The following is a 14,845-nucleotide window of genomic DNA, read 5'->3' as shown; positions in this document are numbered from 1 at the left end:
AATTCCGCTTCACCGCTTCAAGGGTCTACCAAAGAACGCCATCGCCCCCACTCTTCTTCTTCTTCACAGAACACCACCGCCCAACTCTCTGCATCTCTGAGCTTAGAAGGAGACAGTGCTGTTTCATCAGCTAAAACAGATCACCAGAACCCTTACCCTAAAGCGTTTCATCAGCTCACGCCCCATTAGGGGTATTTTAATCATTTGAAGGCATCAATTACCAACACTGTAACACCTAACAGGAATGCTCTAACGGAGTGGGGCTGACTGTAACAGCTAACCTAAACTTAGGGGGTCTAGGTGTATAATTTGGAAACACAGGGTGTTGCACTGTATTTAAGACAAACCTCATGGGATCACAATATAATTTACCCTAAAAATAAATAATTCAAATTTATCTTTTCATTTTCATACACATCACCTTCCATTGTTACAATAACTTTCCAATTCCCTTTAGACTTTCCCACAACGTTTCGAACTATTATATTTGTATGGTCTAAAAGGCCATTTAAAAAGCAATATTAAGCCACATTGACAAGCGGGGTGGGTAGCTCTAGCTTTGGCAAGGTTTACTGATAGGTGTAACTGTATAGGAAAGAATTTGTGAATCGCGCCACACACAGGATCATAACAACTGGAAAAAACCGACTTGACTCTATACTCCAATTACAATAATAAAGACGACAGGGATCGAACATCGCAGTTATCGTTTTCACGCATGGCTGCTTATGGCTGAGGCGTTGATGCTAAGCTTTCTACTCCTCCGTCATCTACCATTACCATGGTTACCTCCTGCCTCAGCTTTGTCTCCTTGTACGGTCTCTTTCTCCGCCGTAATTACACGGCCGCAGGTCTCTCTCCGTTTACCGTCGACGTCGATGAAGATACAACCATCCATTTCTGGGGACCTCGCTCTGGTTCACGATCAAGAGAGAAGCCATCACTCGTTTTAATTCATGGTTTCGGTCCAAGCGGTATATTTCAATGGCAACAACAAGTTCGATCGCTCTCCGTTCACTTCGATCTATACGTTCCTGATCTCGTATTCTTCGGCGGATCAACCACTAAATCATCCGATAGATCGGAGATTTTCCAGGCGATTTCTCTAGGAAAGCTGTTCGAGAAATTGGGCGTGAAACGATTCTGTGTTATTGGAACGAGTTATGGTGGTATGGTAGCGTATCATATGGCGTCGATGTGGCCGGAGAGAGTGGAGAAAGTGGTGATTGCGAGTTCTGGTGTGAATATGGTAAAGAAAGATCAACAAGAGATTTTGGAAAGGGCGAGAGTAGAGACGATTGAGGATCTAATGCTGCCGAAGACGGCGGCGCAGTTACGCAACTTAATTCGACTGGCGGTGTTCAAACCTCCTCCGATGTTACCGGATTTCTTCCTCAACGATCTTCTTCACGTAAGCGATTTCTTATTTCTCCTTTCTTATGTTACCATAATTACCGAAATATCTTCTATTCGATTTCGTAATACCCAAGAGTGAAATCAAATAAAAAAAGATTTGATTTGGTTTGGGATGAATCTGTCAGTTCTGATCGATTCGACCGGTTCAATTGGAAACTGTCACCAAACTAATTAAGAGGATCTTACACGTGCTGTGCTGGGCTGTTGGGGGGAAAATTTAGAAGGATGAGAGTATCATCCAAAACCATAGAGGAGTGGAGGTCCCATTCTTCCACTTGTTAGGTATTGTTTACTTGTTTTCCTTGCTATAACCGGAGGGGTTAAGTAGGTGGAAGTTGGAAAAAGTGGGTGAGGATCTTCACGTGAAGTGGAAAATCTGACAAAAAGTTGAATTGCTATTTAGTGAAAAAAAACGGTGTTGTGTGCGGGTGTGTACTGCACTCAGAAACAGCATGGCACGAAAAGAACATCACTTCACCTTTTCAAGGGGTGTGGTGTTCTTTTCGTGACATGCTGTGTTTGGGCGCAGGCACACATTCTCACACACAACACTGGTTAGTGTTCTTTTTTCCATTTATTTATTGAGAAAAAGAACTTTGTCCAAGAGTGTGGTCTACACTAATACTCCCATGAGTCTATCGCTTTTCTTCCCATTTGAAAAGACACCTCTGCCCCTTTATTTTAAGGAGGAGAGAGATAGACACATAGAAGTGTTGGTGTAGGTCACACTCTTTAACGGATTTTAAGTCCCTTATTCAACTTTTTGGTGAAAAGAGTCTTTATTGATGAGTGAGACATATATATTTATACAAAACTAATGAAACCAAGGAGTGGAATTTGGCCATTTTGTCACAACACTCAACAACAAGGCCTCCTTAGCTAGGGTGTGAGCTATATAGTAGCCTCCCTTGGAGCATAATGGAAATCACAAAACATAAATTTGGAGGCTAGGAACTAAATATCCTGGATGATGGGGGGTCGACTTGAAAGGAAACACTTGATGGATTATCCTTGAGGCAATGGATGACTTCATTGGAGTCAAAGTTTAGTAATTCATAAAGAAATTAGAGTTGTTGGTATTTATTCTCGAACTTAGTTTTCATCGATGGCGATGAAGGATTTTTTTCATTGATGTCCATCATTAGGCCTGGATGGGTGTCACGAAAAAGTGAAGGCCAATTCAAACCCTCAATATACAGGGGGTGAGTAATGATAATCTTAGATTTGTGGGTGAACCTCTCGTGTAAGTGAAGAGTAACTTTCTCTTTTATAATCTCCCTTAGTACTTTATTGACCATATTTTAATTGTCTTTAAAATAAATAGATTTTTAACTACCTTTTTTTTATAAAAAAATTGGCCAAGGCAAACTTTTCCCTTTTCCACTTTAAATTCACTCCATTATTTGTTACCCTTTATCCCTTTATTTTTCTTTTCATTTTTGGCCTTTCATATGATTATTTGAGAAGTATATCTTGTTGTAAATCTTTTCTTTTCTTTCTTTTTCTTTTTTGATAAAATATCTCGTTGCAAATCTGATGTGGCAAGAACTTCTTCTTTAAGGTTCCACTTGTTTCAATGTAAAATGGGTGGGAGAGAAAAATATATGTATAATTTTTAACATGGAGACATGGAGTTTGTTTCATTGGAAGTAAAAGGATAGGACACAAAAAGTTTATAGGTCCACCAATTCTTATCAATTGTAAGAGATAGAGTTCCCTACACTACGTTTCAGGCAAATGAGGGAATCCCCTTTAGAATATCACAATAAGAGAAGGAACATTTATGACATATCATCCCTCACATGAACAATAATGATATGTGAGGGTATGTGTAATTTCATTTTTGAACTGACGTTGTGCACAACTTATACCCGAATTGTAAAATGAATTGAATTGTCCATCGCTTATTGTAAAGAGAGAATCACTTCAGGATAGGATTTGACCCTTTGATTCAATCCAGAAAGGATTTCGGATATTTGACCTTCGTCAATAGGGGTGAGATTTATTGATGAGACTCATTGTTTCAAGAGTCCAATTATAGCGTCAAATCATCGGGAATGAAGAGAGAATCTCTTCATCTTGGGAGACTAAAAACTTCCATCTTATAAAATTAAGTAAGAGAAATAAAATATTATATTATTTACAATTTTGGACAATCTTTACGATTTGTTTTTTTTTTTTTGGGTGCAGACAATTTGACAAATTGAATTATATTTAATCTACTATTTTGTGGTTGTAGACATTATTTGCTGAAAACAGAGAAGAGAGGATGGAACTTCTCAAGGGACTAACAATTGGACGTGATAAAAAGCCACAAGTTTCTTCTCTTGAGCAGGTAAGTGATAAATGGTTCAATGCTTGTCATTTTCCTTACGAATGAGTTTCCTTTCACTCTCGGTGAAGAGAGAACAACTTAAACCGCAACATCTTAGACCTTTGGATTGAATTAAAGAAAAGAGTTTGGGACTTCATATAAAACTCAAGTGATCAAGAATCCAGTCATAGGATCACATCATTGTGGATGAAGAGATTCTCTTTCCATCCTGAGCGAAGAAAAACTTTCTTCTTTTCCTTATTGATGGCCTGTTAAAGATTCTTCCTCTCCTATACTATATTTAACAAATTAAACAATCAATTTTATGAGCAGGGAAGGTATTTAGTTTGTTAGTAATTATTTTTCTTCATGATCTTGTCTATTTACATAAACATATCTGAGTTCTTTGTTCTGCCATTTGCTTTGATCAGATGATCTAATTAGTTAGATCACTTGGAGGTGATGTAATCATTGCTCATTAGTGTGTCATCCTCCTTAAGCAACAATTTGAACTAGCATATCCTAAGCCATAACCAAAGCATCCAAAAATAAAGGCAACCTTCTACCAAAACATCTAAATGTTTTTTGCCATTTGTGTTGAGGTTAATTAAAGGTGTCAAACGGTCAATTTAGTCTGGTTTTTTAAATCCACAGAAATAAGGTGAAAAAATCATACCAAATTCCTTCCGAAATCGAAATCACCCCTTGAAATAATTCTTGAAATCATACCGAAGAGAGGCCTGCGGTCGCTGCCTATTGTTGATATTGTGTTCTGTTTAACACAAGGCGCATGGCTACATACTGCACGGCTGCACGCGGCCAGGTAGCGTTCTCTTTCCATAATTTTTAAGTTCTAAACCCTTGTCAACTCATTCCTCTCTCTGTGCATTTTGGGTTAGTCAAGTTTCTTGAAACTTCACGAATAAAGTTGTAGGCTGTTGAATCTTGGAATCCAACCAACAGGACTTTGCCCCCCATTTAATTGTTTCAAAATATTACGGCTCCATTTGGTTGCAAGGAAAATGTGAATATTTTTCTGGGAAGTAAAATCCCTTGATGGTATACTCATTCGATCTCTTAGCACAATATGCAAACTAGGAGAATTAATTCCTTGACCTCTTAGGGGGTTTGCACTTCAATCGGCAAGCCACCAACCAATCGACCTAGCAGTTTTTTGAGACATTGGTAACTTCATGGTATGTTCATTGTGCCAATGCTTAAGTTAACCATTTGTACAGTGTGGGTGTTAGCCTAATAATCTTCATGATTATAATAATTTCTCTAATTTATGATAATGAAGTATTTGTTTTGGTTGTAGGAGGCCTTGATTGTATGGGGAGAGCATGATCAGATATTCCCATTAAAGAAGGCTTTTGAGCTCAAAGAGTATGTTTAGACACAATGAACCCCATGCATCGTATGCCACATGACCTGGATATATAAATTGATGTTTTAAATTTAATGGTTTCTATATGCAGGATTCTAGGAGGAAAGGTTCAATTGGAGGTGCTGAAGAACACATCCCATGTGCCCCAGGTTGAGGATCCGAACCAATTCAATGCCATTGTCAAGAATTTCTTATGTTGATATATTTCTACTTCCCTAAAACCAATTTGCACATGGTAGTTATCCATGTAACAATGGAAGATGATGTTCCCAAATTCACAACATAAATTTGAGTCATCCATTTTTACGATTTTTTTAATTTAAACTGTTTGTTTCCACTTAAAGTTGGGAGAGTGCACAATAATGTTTATAATATTGGTATACATGCATGAACATACATGGGATGTGTATCAATACAAATGGGGGTATATGATTGAAGGGAAAATGTTCTTTGTGTGTGTGGGGGGGGGGGGGGGGAGGGGGCAGGCCATGCCCAGACACAATGGGGGCAAAATGATTGCTCTGCCCCCATGAAAGGCAAAAATCCCACCTCTAAGATGCCATAGTGCGTGCTCTCATTGGTTATCGTGCACACGTGGCCCCTACGCTCTGCCATGATTGAATTAGACTCTGAAATCTAACATGTGGTTAATCTAGACCATGTCCTCTCTATCCAACAGTTGGAAGGGACATATCGTCTGCCCACATGGCAGAGTAGATGCCTTGTGATATTTGAACAAATAATAGACCTTTATGATAATTATAATTAGCCTATAATCTATTGAAACATATTATTCTCGTTGGTACATTTTTTGGGTAAACATTCTTTATGGTACTTTGAAACAAGATATATCATTTATTTTTTGGATGAAACTAATCATATGTTCATTAACATAATAAACTTGTCTAGAACACGCAATAGAGCTAAGAGTAAGGGTCACGTTGCTAGTAGTTATGTGCTTTTGAGCATGACCTGCTTTTATCTGAGCTACACAAATTGGAGACCTATTAATGTACATAAATTTGAAGTATTGGGAAATTTTTGATAAATTAATAATATTTGTAGCATCTTAGTTGGAGTCTAATTTCGTGAATTAGAAGACCTTAAGATTCTTACGAATATCAAATTTCAACCTAAATGGAGTTTGTTAAGTAGCAAAATAGAGTATTGAAAAACCAAAACTATGGGAGAGTGTCAAGTAGTGGTCCAAGTAATAGTTGGTATTCAGTGGAATTAAGCTTCAAATTTTAACATTTGGCTAATCCAAACCATGTCATCTTTATTCAATAATCGGAATAATCACATCACTTATCTACGTGGCATAATGATAATGGAAAGTGTAGAATCCCCTTCCTGAGTGGGTAGTTCAAAGAACCTTTTGTTTTCATGAAAATGCTTAATGATTCATACACTTCACAAAATGTTGACGATATGATTAACATTTCCCTTTGCTTTGGCTTTAGCATCAGCCTTGTAAATCCACTCCAAGTTATACAAAACATGTTGTTAGGATTTAGGATCAATGATAATAACTCATATGCTATCGTTTTAAAGTGAAAAAGTTTTGTACAACGCTGGCTCAAAAATGAAATTGCACCCCCTTACATATCATTGTACATGTGAGGGGGTGATATGTTATAAATGCCCCTTCCCCTTTTGTCAAATTTCAAAAGGGGCTACCTTATTCACCTGAAACTGCACTCGGGCAGTGTAGGGAACCCTCTCCCCCTATTTAATTAGATCAAAACAGCCATGGGTGATCAATCTAGAATAATTTTGGTATTTGAGTGGTGCCCAAACATATTTCTCTAAACAAGTATTCCATATAATAACCTTTTGAACCATGGTCATGTTCACATCTAAACTCCTCTAATCATTTACATCTTCAATTTCCCCAAATATTCATATCTAATTCCATTAAGCGAAATATGCCTATATTATTGGAGGTTTTATGATTGAGTTTGAGATTTACATTTAATGTCATCCTCGATCAAACCATTTCTTTGATATTCAACTATAGAAATTGTCACATCATCCTTTTATGTGACATAAAAAATGGTATCACCTTGCCAAGATGGGTGGCCTAACTAGACAACCTTTTACTTTTTTGTTTTTAAAATGTTGAGCTTCCTTTGTTCTAAAAGTGGAGCCACTTGTTTGCACGGATTGATTATTGATCAATGTTCAGATGTTGGGATTTGTTGTCATAAACACGGTTTCTAAAAAATTGGGATTGGATCAATTGAAACAGCCGATTCAAATTGGAATTGACAATCTCTAAACTTGATTATTCTTAATTCTCAACAAGGTAGTTGAAAATTGGTTCCTTCAAACTTGTTTTGAATCTTGTTCATTCTTACATGTAAATAGGTTTGTGAATGTTGTTGTCCACTCTATTTTCTGAAGGGAGAATTTCTTAGATCTACTAGATAGAAAAAAGATTTACAAAATTAGTAGGTGTTAATTATATTTTACAATCACAAGTTATAATTTTCAAAAGATTTACCCAATTCCCATATGAGTAAAAAAGTTAAAAAAACAACCTAAAAGACCCCCAACTTCATTCTCTCTCTTCTTCTTCTTCCACAGACACTGCTGCAATCATTCCCCCCTCCCCCTCCCCCTCCCCCTCCCTCATCACCACCACTGCCACCCTCTCTATCCCTCCTCCTTCCGCTCTCTCCCCCTACCCACTCCCTCACCTGCAAACCTGCCCCACCCCATTCTCTCTCTCTACAGAGCTCATTGTTTGTGTTTGGGTTAACGGTTCCCATATTCAAGGTTCGTTCGTTATCTAGCTGATCCTTAGGGGCAATGTTTTTCAGTGAGTTTAAGCCTTCCCACCTGCCTTTTGAATTCTCCCCTTCACCATCCTCTAATTTTCCGTTCAAGTCCCAGGAGAAGGCTGGGGGAGTTAATTGATGTTTCTCCCATCATATAAAAAACTCCTATTTTCCATTGTTATAAACCATTTTCATTCGCATCTTCTTTTGTGGATGATTTATTAATGTAAAAACAAAGGAAAAGAAAATGAAATATATTTCATGAATCATTTTACTCGTTTTTTATCCAAAAAAAAAATTATTTTACTCATTTCTCTAGCTATTTGTTCAGAGAAACTTTCTCCTTTACACTAACCTGAATTTCTTGGAGCAAAAAGAAGTGTAAATTTTAGTAGTAATTGCCCTAATCTTAAATAGGCGGAGGGCCCTTCTTAATAAAATCACTTATGGCTGAAGATTTTAGTGTGAGCTCCTAAGTTTTTCAATAGGATTAGGTAGTATTTTAAACACTGGGAGAATGGAGAAGAGTAGTGAAAAGACTCCAATAGAATTCTCTGTTAAACAATCATGCCAATCATTTTTGTCTTTTACTGCCATAAAAGTACAAGGTTTTAGTCCAGATAACGCTAATAAAACATCAGGGTGAGTTTGCAGGGGAGCGAGGGGGTAGGGGAGCAGGAGAGCAGGGGAGCATGGTGGGGTTGGTTTGCAGGGAAGAGAGGGGTGGGGGAGAGAGAGAGGGGGGTTAGTGGCGGTGATGCTGGAGGTGGTGGTGCGGGTTGCATGGAGGGTGGGTCGGGGTTGGAGGGGAGGGAGGAGGAAGTGGTTTTGGCTTCGTCCATGGAAGAAGAAGGAGAAGAAAGAAGAAGATGAGAGTGAATGACGTTGGGGTATTTTAGGTTATTCCTTCAACTTTTTTCACGCATATGGGGATTTGGTAAATCTTTGAACAATGTAATTAGAGATTGTAAACTATAATTAATACCTACTAGTTTTGTAAATCTTTTTGCTATCTAGTAGACCTAGGCAATTCTCGCTTTTCTAAATTAGCAGTGAATTACCCTCATCAGGGTTTTTGGAAATTTTCATTTTTTGAGAATCTTCTAAAACTCGTATATCAGTTTTTACTCAATGCGGTTTAATAATAAGTACCCCCCCTTCATGAGGTTTTAACAAAGAAAAAGAGAAGAAAAAAAGAATTGGCTAAAAATATGTATAGAACTAGAGATGTAAACGGATAGAATTCGGTCGGATAGTGGCATTATCATATTTGTATCCGTTTATATTCGGACAGATTCGGATAATATCCTATCGATTTTCAGACGGATTTGGATAGTTTCCAGATAGTGACTTTTTAAATACGGATTCTCCTAATTGGATATGAACGCGGATCGAATACGAATTTTCGACTATCCGTTGACATCTTTACCGTTTTTATGATGAGGGTTAGGGTTGAGACTTGAGAATTCAATATCTACATTTTCTTCTACTTTTCTTAGTCTTTGATTTTCTCACATAGATATGTGATTTCATGTATCACATTGCATAAAACAATATATATAAACCAATAGAAAATATAGAAAAAGAATCACATTATCTTAACTTATAAAATTATAAAAATAAGATAACAAAATCCAATAAGATAACTTAAAAAGATAAACAGACACAACAATATGTTTCAGATACCAATAAGGTAACTTAAAAAGATAAACGGACACAAAGATATGTTTCAGATACTTTATTACCGTCGGGTTGCTAAACGAATCGGATAATAATCAGTTGAATAGGGGGATTATCATATACGTATCCGATTAGTTTCGGATGGATTCGAACTCTCCTAAACAGATACGAACGCGGATCGAATACGAATTTTCAAATATCTGTTTACATCCCTATATAGAACTCATTCATTGTCCACTAACTTTTTCATTTGGTCACAAAAAGTACGAAAAAAGTGAAGAAAACTTCTCTTATAGCCTATGAAATTTCGTGATCCAAACCATTCCATACATGATCCAAAACGCCACTTGAATAAACAGCCAATCTTATGTATCTTTCCAAGCTTCGAGCACAATCAAGTTCCTGGACACCGACCAAGGTCTTTCCGACATGATATTGTCAAGATCCGTTTGGTGCTGGAATTGAAATAGACACTTATCCTAAGTGAGAGAAGAGACGTCAATCTTGAATCGAGGGTTTCACATTGCTACCAGACCTTTAGTCACGGCTAATCGACGATGTCGAGTCGTTATCGTCTACGGTTCCTTGACCAGTGCGGTTTCCTTGTTCCTCTCACATGAGGGGGGTGGGACCCACCTGGAGCACTTGATCAAACAGTTTGCCCAGGTGGGGTCCACCCTCCTCTTGTGAGAACAACTAGGGAACTGCACCGGTCAGGGAACAGTACACGAAAAAAATTCGACGATGTCTCTTACCATCGAGAACGAGCCCAACTAGAATATTAGTCCAAGAATTCGAAATACAAGCTTCACTATCTTCATCGATAAGAAACTCTTCATCCTTAGAGCAACCGCCTCCAACATGATCGTTAGGAAAGGCATCAGAACTAGCGTTAGGCATTGAAGAAGAGTTAGTTAACAATAGTTATGGAGGTGGATCCGCCATGAGAGCCGAGGGAACCGGGAGGAAGACTTACACAGTATAAAAGCAAGGTTCCATAGTAAACAGAGGGCTCCACACCAGGCAAAGAGGAGAAAAAAATTCCCAATGGGGATTTGAATGACAAGCTTGTACTTTACTTGATTCTCAAGTCATCATTAACTCGACTCCCACCACATATTGTACAGAGCGAGACTACCTTCCCTTGGATCATTATCACCTACACTTCTGACACCCTCCAATTCCCTACAATCCCTCACATGAGAGTGAAATGACCACTTACCCACTGTCTTGGGAAATATGTCCAAACAGTGGGTAAGTGGTCATTTCAACTCCAATGTGAGGCATTGTAGGGAAATTGGGGGTGTCAGAACTGTAGGAGATAAAAAGTCCCCTCCCTATACCAATCCAACAATACCAATGCACATGGTGAAGGGATTCTTCCACCATGGGTGAAAAAGGAAACTCTCTAAATTTGGTGAGATTTGGTTTCGGGTAATTTCTATTAATGGGAAACATTTCACCCCTGGCCAAAGTATGTGGTGGGTACATCTAGCTTATTGTCACCACACGTGGTTACACCAAGAATTATCATTAAAAAAAAAAGATCTAAATAGTCGTTATCAGTATACCATACTAGCACTTTTTTTTTTTGGGTGGGGGTGGGTTCTTTGAGCAAGTGGCATAGAGGAGCGCACCAATGCATGGTATTAGGTATTAATATCGGTACCTGTATCAGTCTCGGCTATATTGATATCGATACTGACATAGATCGATCGTATTGAACCGTTTTTGCCCCTCAAAATACCAATACCTTGGTTTTTTGGACCATTTTATCCTCCCATGTATAGATGCTATCGCCACAATTTTTGGGTCATATCGGTATTAGTACAACGATGGTGATACGTATTAGCTGATATAAACTTACCTTGAACCAAACATTAATGAGATGCGATAAAACCATATCATACATTGGAGGACAATGAAGCCATTTCATTTGAGGAGGAGATGGATAAAGTGCATAAATTTTTTTTTTTTTTGACGAAAAAGCATTATTAACACTGGAACTAGGGGTGCAAGTTTGGCCCTGTCGACCTGAACTCGCCCTGGTCCGCCTTGAGCCTGAACAGGGTCTGGGCTGAGATATTTGGCCCTGAGGGCGGGTCAATGCTAGAAATTTCTGGCACTGAGTCAGGGTCGGGTTGGGTCGGATCAGGGTTGAGGCCTTAGGTTAAGTGTGGCCCGGCCTGACCCTATTTTAAGTTATACTATAAAATATATATTGATATGGTATATATATTATAAATTTTAAATGTCACCCACATTTTGTTATATAATATATTATAAATGAAAATAATAAGTGATATAATATATTTTATTATATTGTTATTTTATGTAAAATTGATAATTTTCTCTCCGGCCCATTTCCTTCCCCCTCCCCATGAACAGGGCCAATCAGGGTCAACCCAGCCCGACCTTGAGGGTTAGTAAGGGTTGGATTTTTCAAGCCCTGGGTTAGGGTTGGGTCGGGCATGGGCCCAGTCAAGGGGACTCAGGGTTGGGCTAGGGTTCTATAAAACATGGCCCAACTCGACCCTGTTGCAGCCCTAGCTGGAATAATGTCCCAAATAGATCAGTAAACAAAGGGAGGGAGATACATGAAGGGGAGAAGTGCTAGCATAACTTACTCGACTAATCAAACAACCTTTTCTCTCTTTTTTTTTTTTGTTTTTTGAGGGGAGAATGTTCTCTATGCTGCAGTGCAGCGCAGCCTGCGCCTAGACACATAGGTAGCCTGTGCAGGGGGCAGGGTGGTCATTGTGCCCTCCCCCATGTGTCTGGGCCCAGGCTACGATGCGGCATAGAGAACAGCGCCCCTTTTTTGAGACAAATCTCAATCTGAGAGTGTGACATACTATCTATAATCCAACAAAAAAAAACATACTATCTATATTAAATGACATATCTATCCCTTTACGTGGCAGGAAAAACTGAAAAAGACTTAGGTAGAGGTTCCTTTTGTGTTTTAATTGGTCAAACATCTTTTGACCGTTCGACTTAACGAAATAAAGTCCTTGAACTCAACGACAGAGTTTCACTCAGAAAAAATTCGTCAACACAGACCGTCCGATGGATGGGAATAATGTTGAAAAATAAAAACGAGCGAATATTAATTACCCTAAAGCACACGTCAGATAAGGGCTATAATTCCTTTTCTACAGGATAATAAGATCCCTTCCGTGGTTTTTTCTTCTTTCCGGGAGTTTACAGGCAAAGATGGAGCAAGAAATTTTGAAGAGAAGTACAGACCGCAGCTGATTTTTTATTTCTTTGACTGAAGAGAAAGCGTGCGTTCAACTTTCGGCGCCTCTCTCTCTCTTCCTCTGCAGATTTAGCAGCTAAGAGAAGAGAAGAAGAGAAGAGGAGAACAGAAGCGTCTTTATCCAGCTCTCTTTCATTTCCTCAGCAGAGACGTACGGATATATCAACAACTGCTCCACAGCGCCTACCTTTATTTGTTTGGGAACTGTCAAATTCTATCGGTGCTTCTCTATTTCTCTCTGCCCAACTCTCTCTGATCTGTTGGAGAGAGATTTGGAAGAGATTGTTTGAATTCGAGCTCAGTATGCTGGTTTTGGGGAATCAGATAAGTGATATTGTTCCGTTTACAGGTACAAATCTGGATCTTCGGCTTACATTTTTTGCTTATATTCCTCCCCCCTTTCTACTCGTTGGAGATCTGTTACTACTGTAGAAAATCCTTATTCTGGTATAATATTTTTATTTTCTAGACTGATCGTGTGTGTGTGGTAAATTGAGATTCCTGTAGTTTCCTTTTCGTCTGGTATTGTTTGATGATCCCGTTGCATTTGAAATCATTTTTTATGTGCGATGGAACTTTTGGGACAAACTGACATTGCTGGTGAATTATTTCAAGTATTAGAAGTCTACAGAATATGCTCTGCTAATTTGATGGTTCTTTTATGATAAATGATTTAAAATTTTGAACTTCATTTTCATCCTTATATAATCATACAAATTCTGTCACTGTATAATTTTTATGTTGGAGTTTTTGAAAGAGTTTTCCATATCGGCTTTCCATACATTCACAAAAATTTTTAGAATCCACCAAGTATTCGTGTTATCCTTATAGAAACTAATACAATTAATTTGCAAATTATGGCTGGGGATTTGGTTCGTGTTTAGAGAGAGTGGAGGGGTTAAATTCCTACATGTTTATTAGAACCCCAGGGGTTGTTGTGGCCTGCGGTGGAGGAGAAAAAGAGAATAATGAGTCCCAAAACCGAAAGGGGGGGGGGGGCAAAGGCTAGCTTAGTGACCCACCTACCTAAGCTTGGCTGGATGGCTCTCCAATTTTGTCACATGGCATGTCAGGTGGGGTTGAAATTTGGGGGACAGTTAGACCTAAGGCCTACTGCTCACATGTCAAATTTCAGCACAGATGAAGTTTGCAAAGTGGAACAATGCAATGAAAAATCTGAGACTGCCGAAAGGGTGCATGGACCATAGAGGGGGGGCATGGACATACATGGGAGAAGTTTGGCCAATTCAGACCATTCCTAAGGTATACAAGAAGATAGTGAGTGAGACTAACCAAACTATGTATACAAACTTGAATAGCGCAGTTGTGTCGATAAATTCTGCGATAATTGGTATGGGTTCTAGGATTCCTGCATTGTCGAGGCGTGTACTGTAACCTAGTTTGTGATACTGTAACCCATGTTTTGGCACCATTGTCTACTACAAAATAAAAGAATTATATCTCCCATATGTGGAAAGTTGAGACACAGAAATTTTGGCTTATAGAAACCAGCCTATATCCATGGAGTCAGATATAGGATTATATGAAATGATATGTCCCTTTTCCTTCTTCAAAAGTACAATTTCGGTCTCTTCAATGAAATCCCCTTTCCCTTGCATGTAATTCCACTTAATTATTACTTCCAAGTTATCTTAACGCTACTTTTGTGCCTTTTCCCCCGCTACGTCGAGCTATTACTCATGTCTTGTGCATCATGATAATTTGTTGGCGGTGTCCACAGGCAACGGTGGATACAATCTTTGGCTACTTTCTGAAGGAGACTTATCAAGTATCAGAAGATCCTCAGTACAGCTGGTGCAGTTTTGCTAGCATTGCCTATGCTATCTGTTGTGATAGACAGTATGGGCTTACTCTGCAGCAAACACCCACATCTCAGTGAAGCTGATGCTGAAGAAAATGCTCAGGTGGAAGTTCTCTTATAATAAGATCGATGCTTCATTGTATGTTTAATTTGCAATGGAGAAAATATGCAGAGCCCTCTT

At 38.6% G+C, this 14,845-nt stretch overlaps 2 protein-coding genes across 2 annotated transcripts in view; both read left to right on the top strand.

Moving 5' to 3' along the window:
• The first annotated feature begins 692 nt into the window (after window positions 1-692).
• LOC122667989 (pimeloyl-[acyl-carrier protein] methyl ester esterase-like) lies at window positions 693-5,416 on the top strand. The gene is made up of 4 exons (XM_043864500.1): window positions 693-1,411; window positions 3,656-3,751; window positions 5,049-5,116; window positions 5,209-5,416. The coding sequence occupies exons 1-4, from the start codon at window positions 782-784 to the stop codon at window positions 5,315-5,317; spliced, it is 903 nt and encodes a 300-aa protein (XP_043720435.1). The 5' UTR covers window positions 693-781; the 3' UTR covers window positions 5,318-5,416.
• Window positions 5,417-13,026: 7,610 nt separating this feature from the next.
• The window catches only part of LOC122669479 (guanine nucleotide-binding protein alpha-1 subunit), a 33,597-nt gene continuing 31,778 nt past the window's right edge, over window positions 13,027-14,845 (top strand). Inside the window, exons 1-2 of the mRNA XM_043866249.1 lie at window positions 13,027-13,191; window positions 14,584-14,767. Of these exons, the coding sequence (XP_043722184.1) occupies window positions 14,681-14,767 (87 nt within the window). The 5' untranslated portion in view covers window positions 13,027-13,191; window positions 14,584-14,680. The remainder of the gene's footprint in view (window positions 13,192-14,583; window positions 14,768-14,845) is intronic.

This window comes from Telopea speciosissima, chromosome 7 (genome assembly GCF_018873765.1).
Source record: "Telopea speciosissima isolate NSW1024214 ecotype Mountain lineage chromosome 7, Tspe_v1, whole genome shotgun sequence".
NCBI lineage: Eukaryota > Viridiplantae > Streptophyta > Magnoliopsida > Proteales > Proteaceae > Telopea > Telopea speciosissima.
Note: the sequence above shows the minus strand (reverse complement) of the source record. Positions and strands in the feature narration are given on the sequence as shown.

Bases quoted from the DNA above. Each gene is read 5' to 3' on its own strand.
- LOC122667989 (XM_043864500.1), top strand. From the start codon at position 782: ATGGTTACCTCCTGCCTCAGCTTTGTCTCCTTGTACGGTCTCTTTCTC. The intron at 1,412-3,655 runs GTAAGCGATTTC...TTGTGGTTGTAG, and splicing joins TCCTCAACGATCTTCTTCAC to ACATTATTTGCTGAAAACAG. The intron at 5,117-5,208 runs GTATGTTTAGAC...TTCTATATGCAG, and splicing joins AAGGCTTTTGAGCTCAAAGA to GATTCTAGGAGGAAAGGTTC.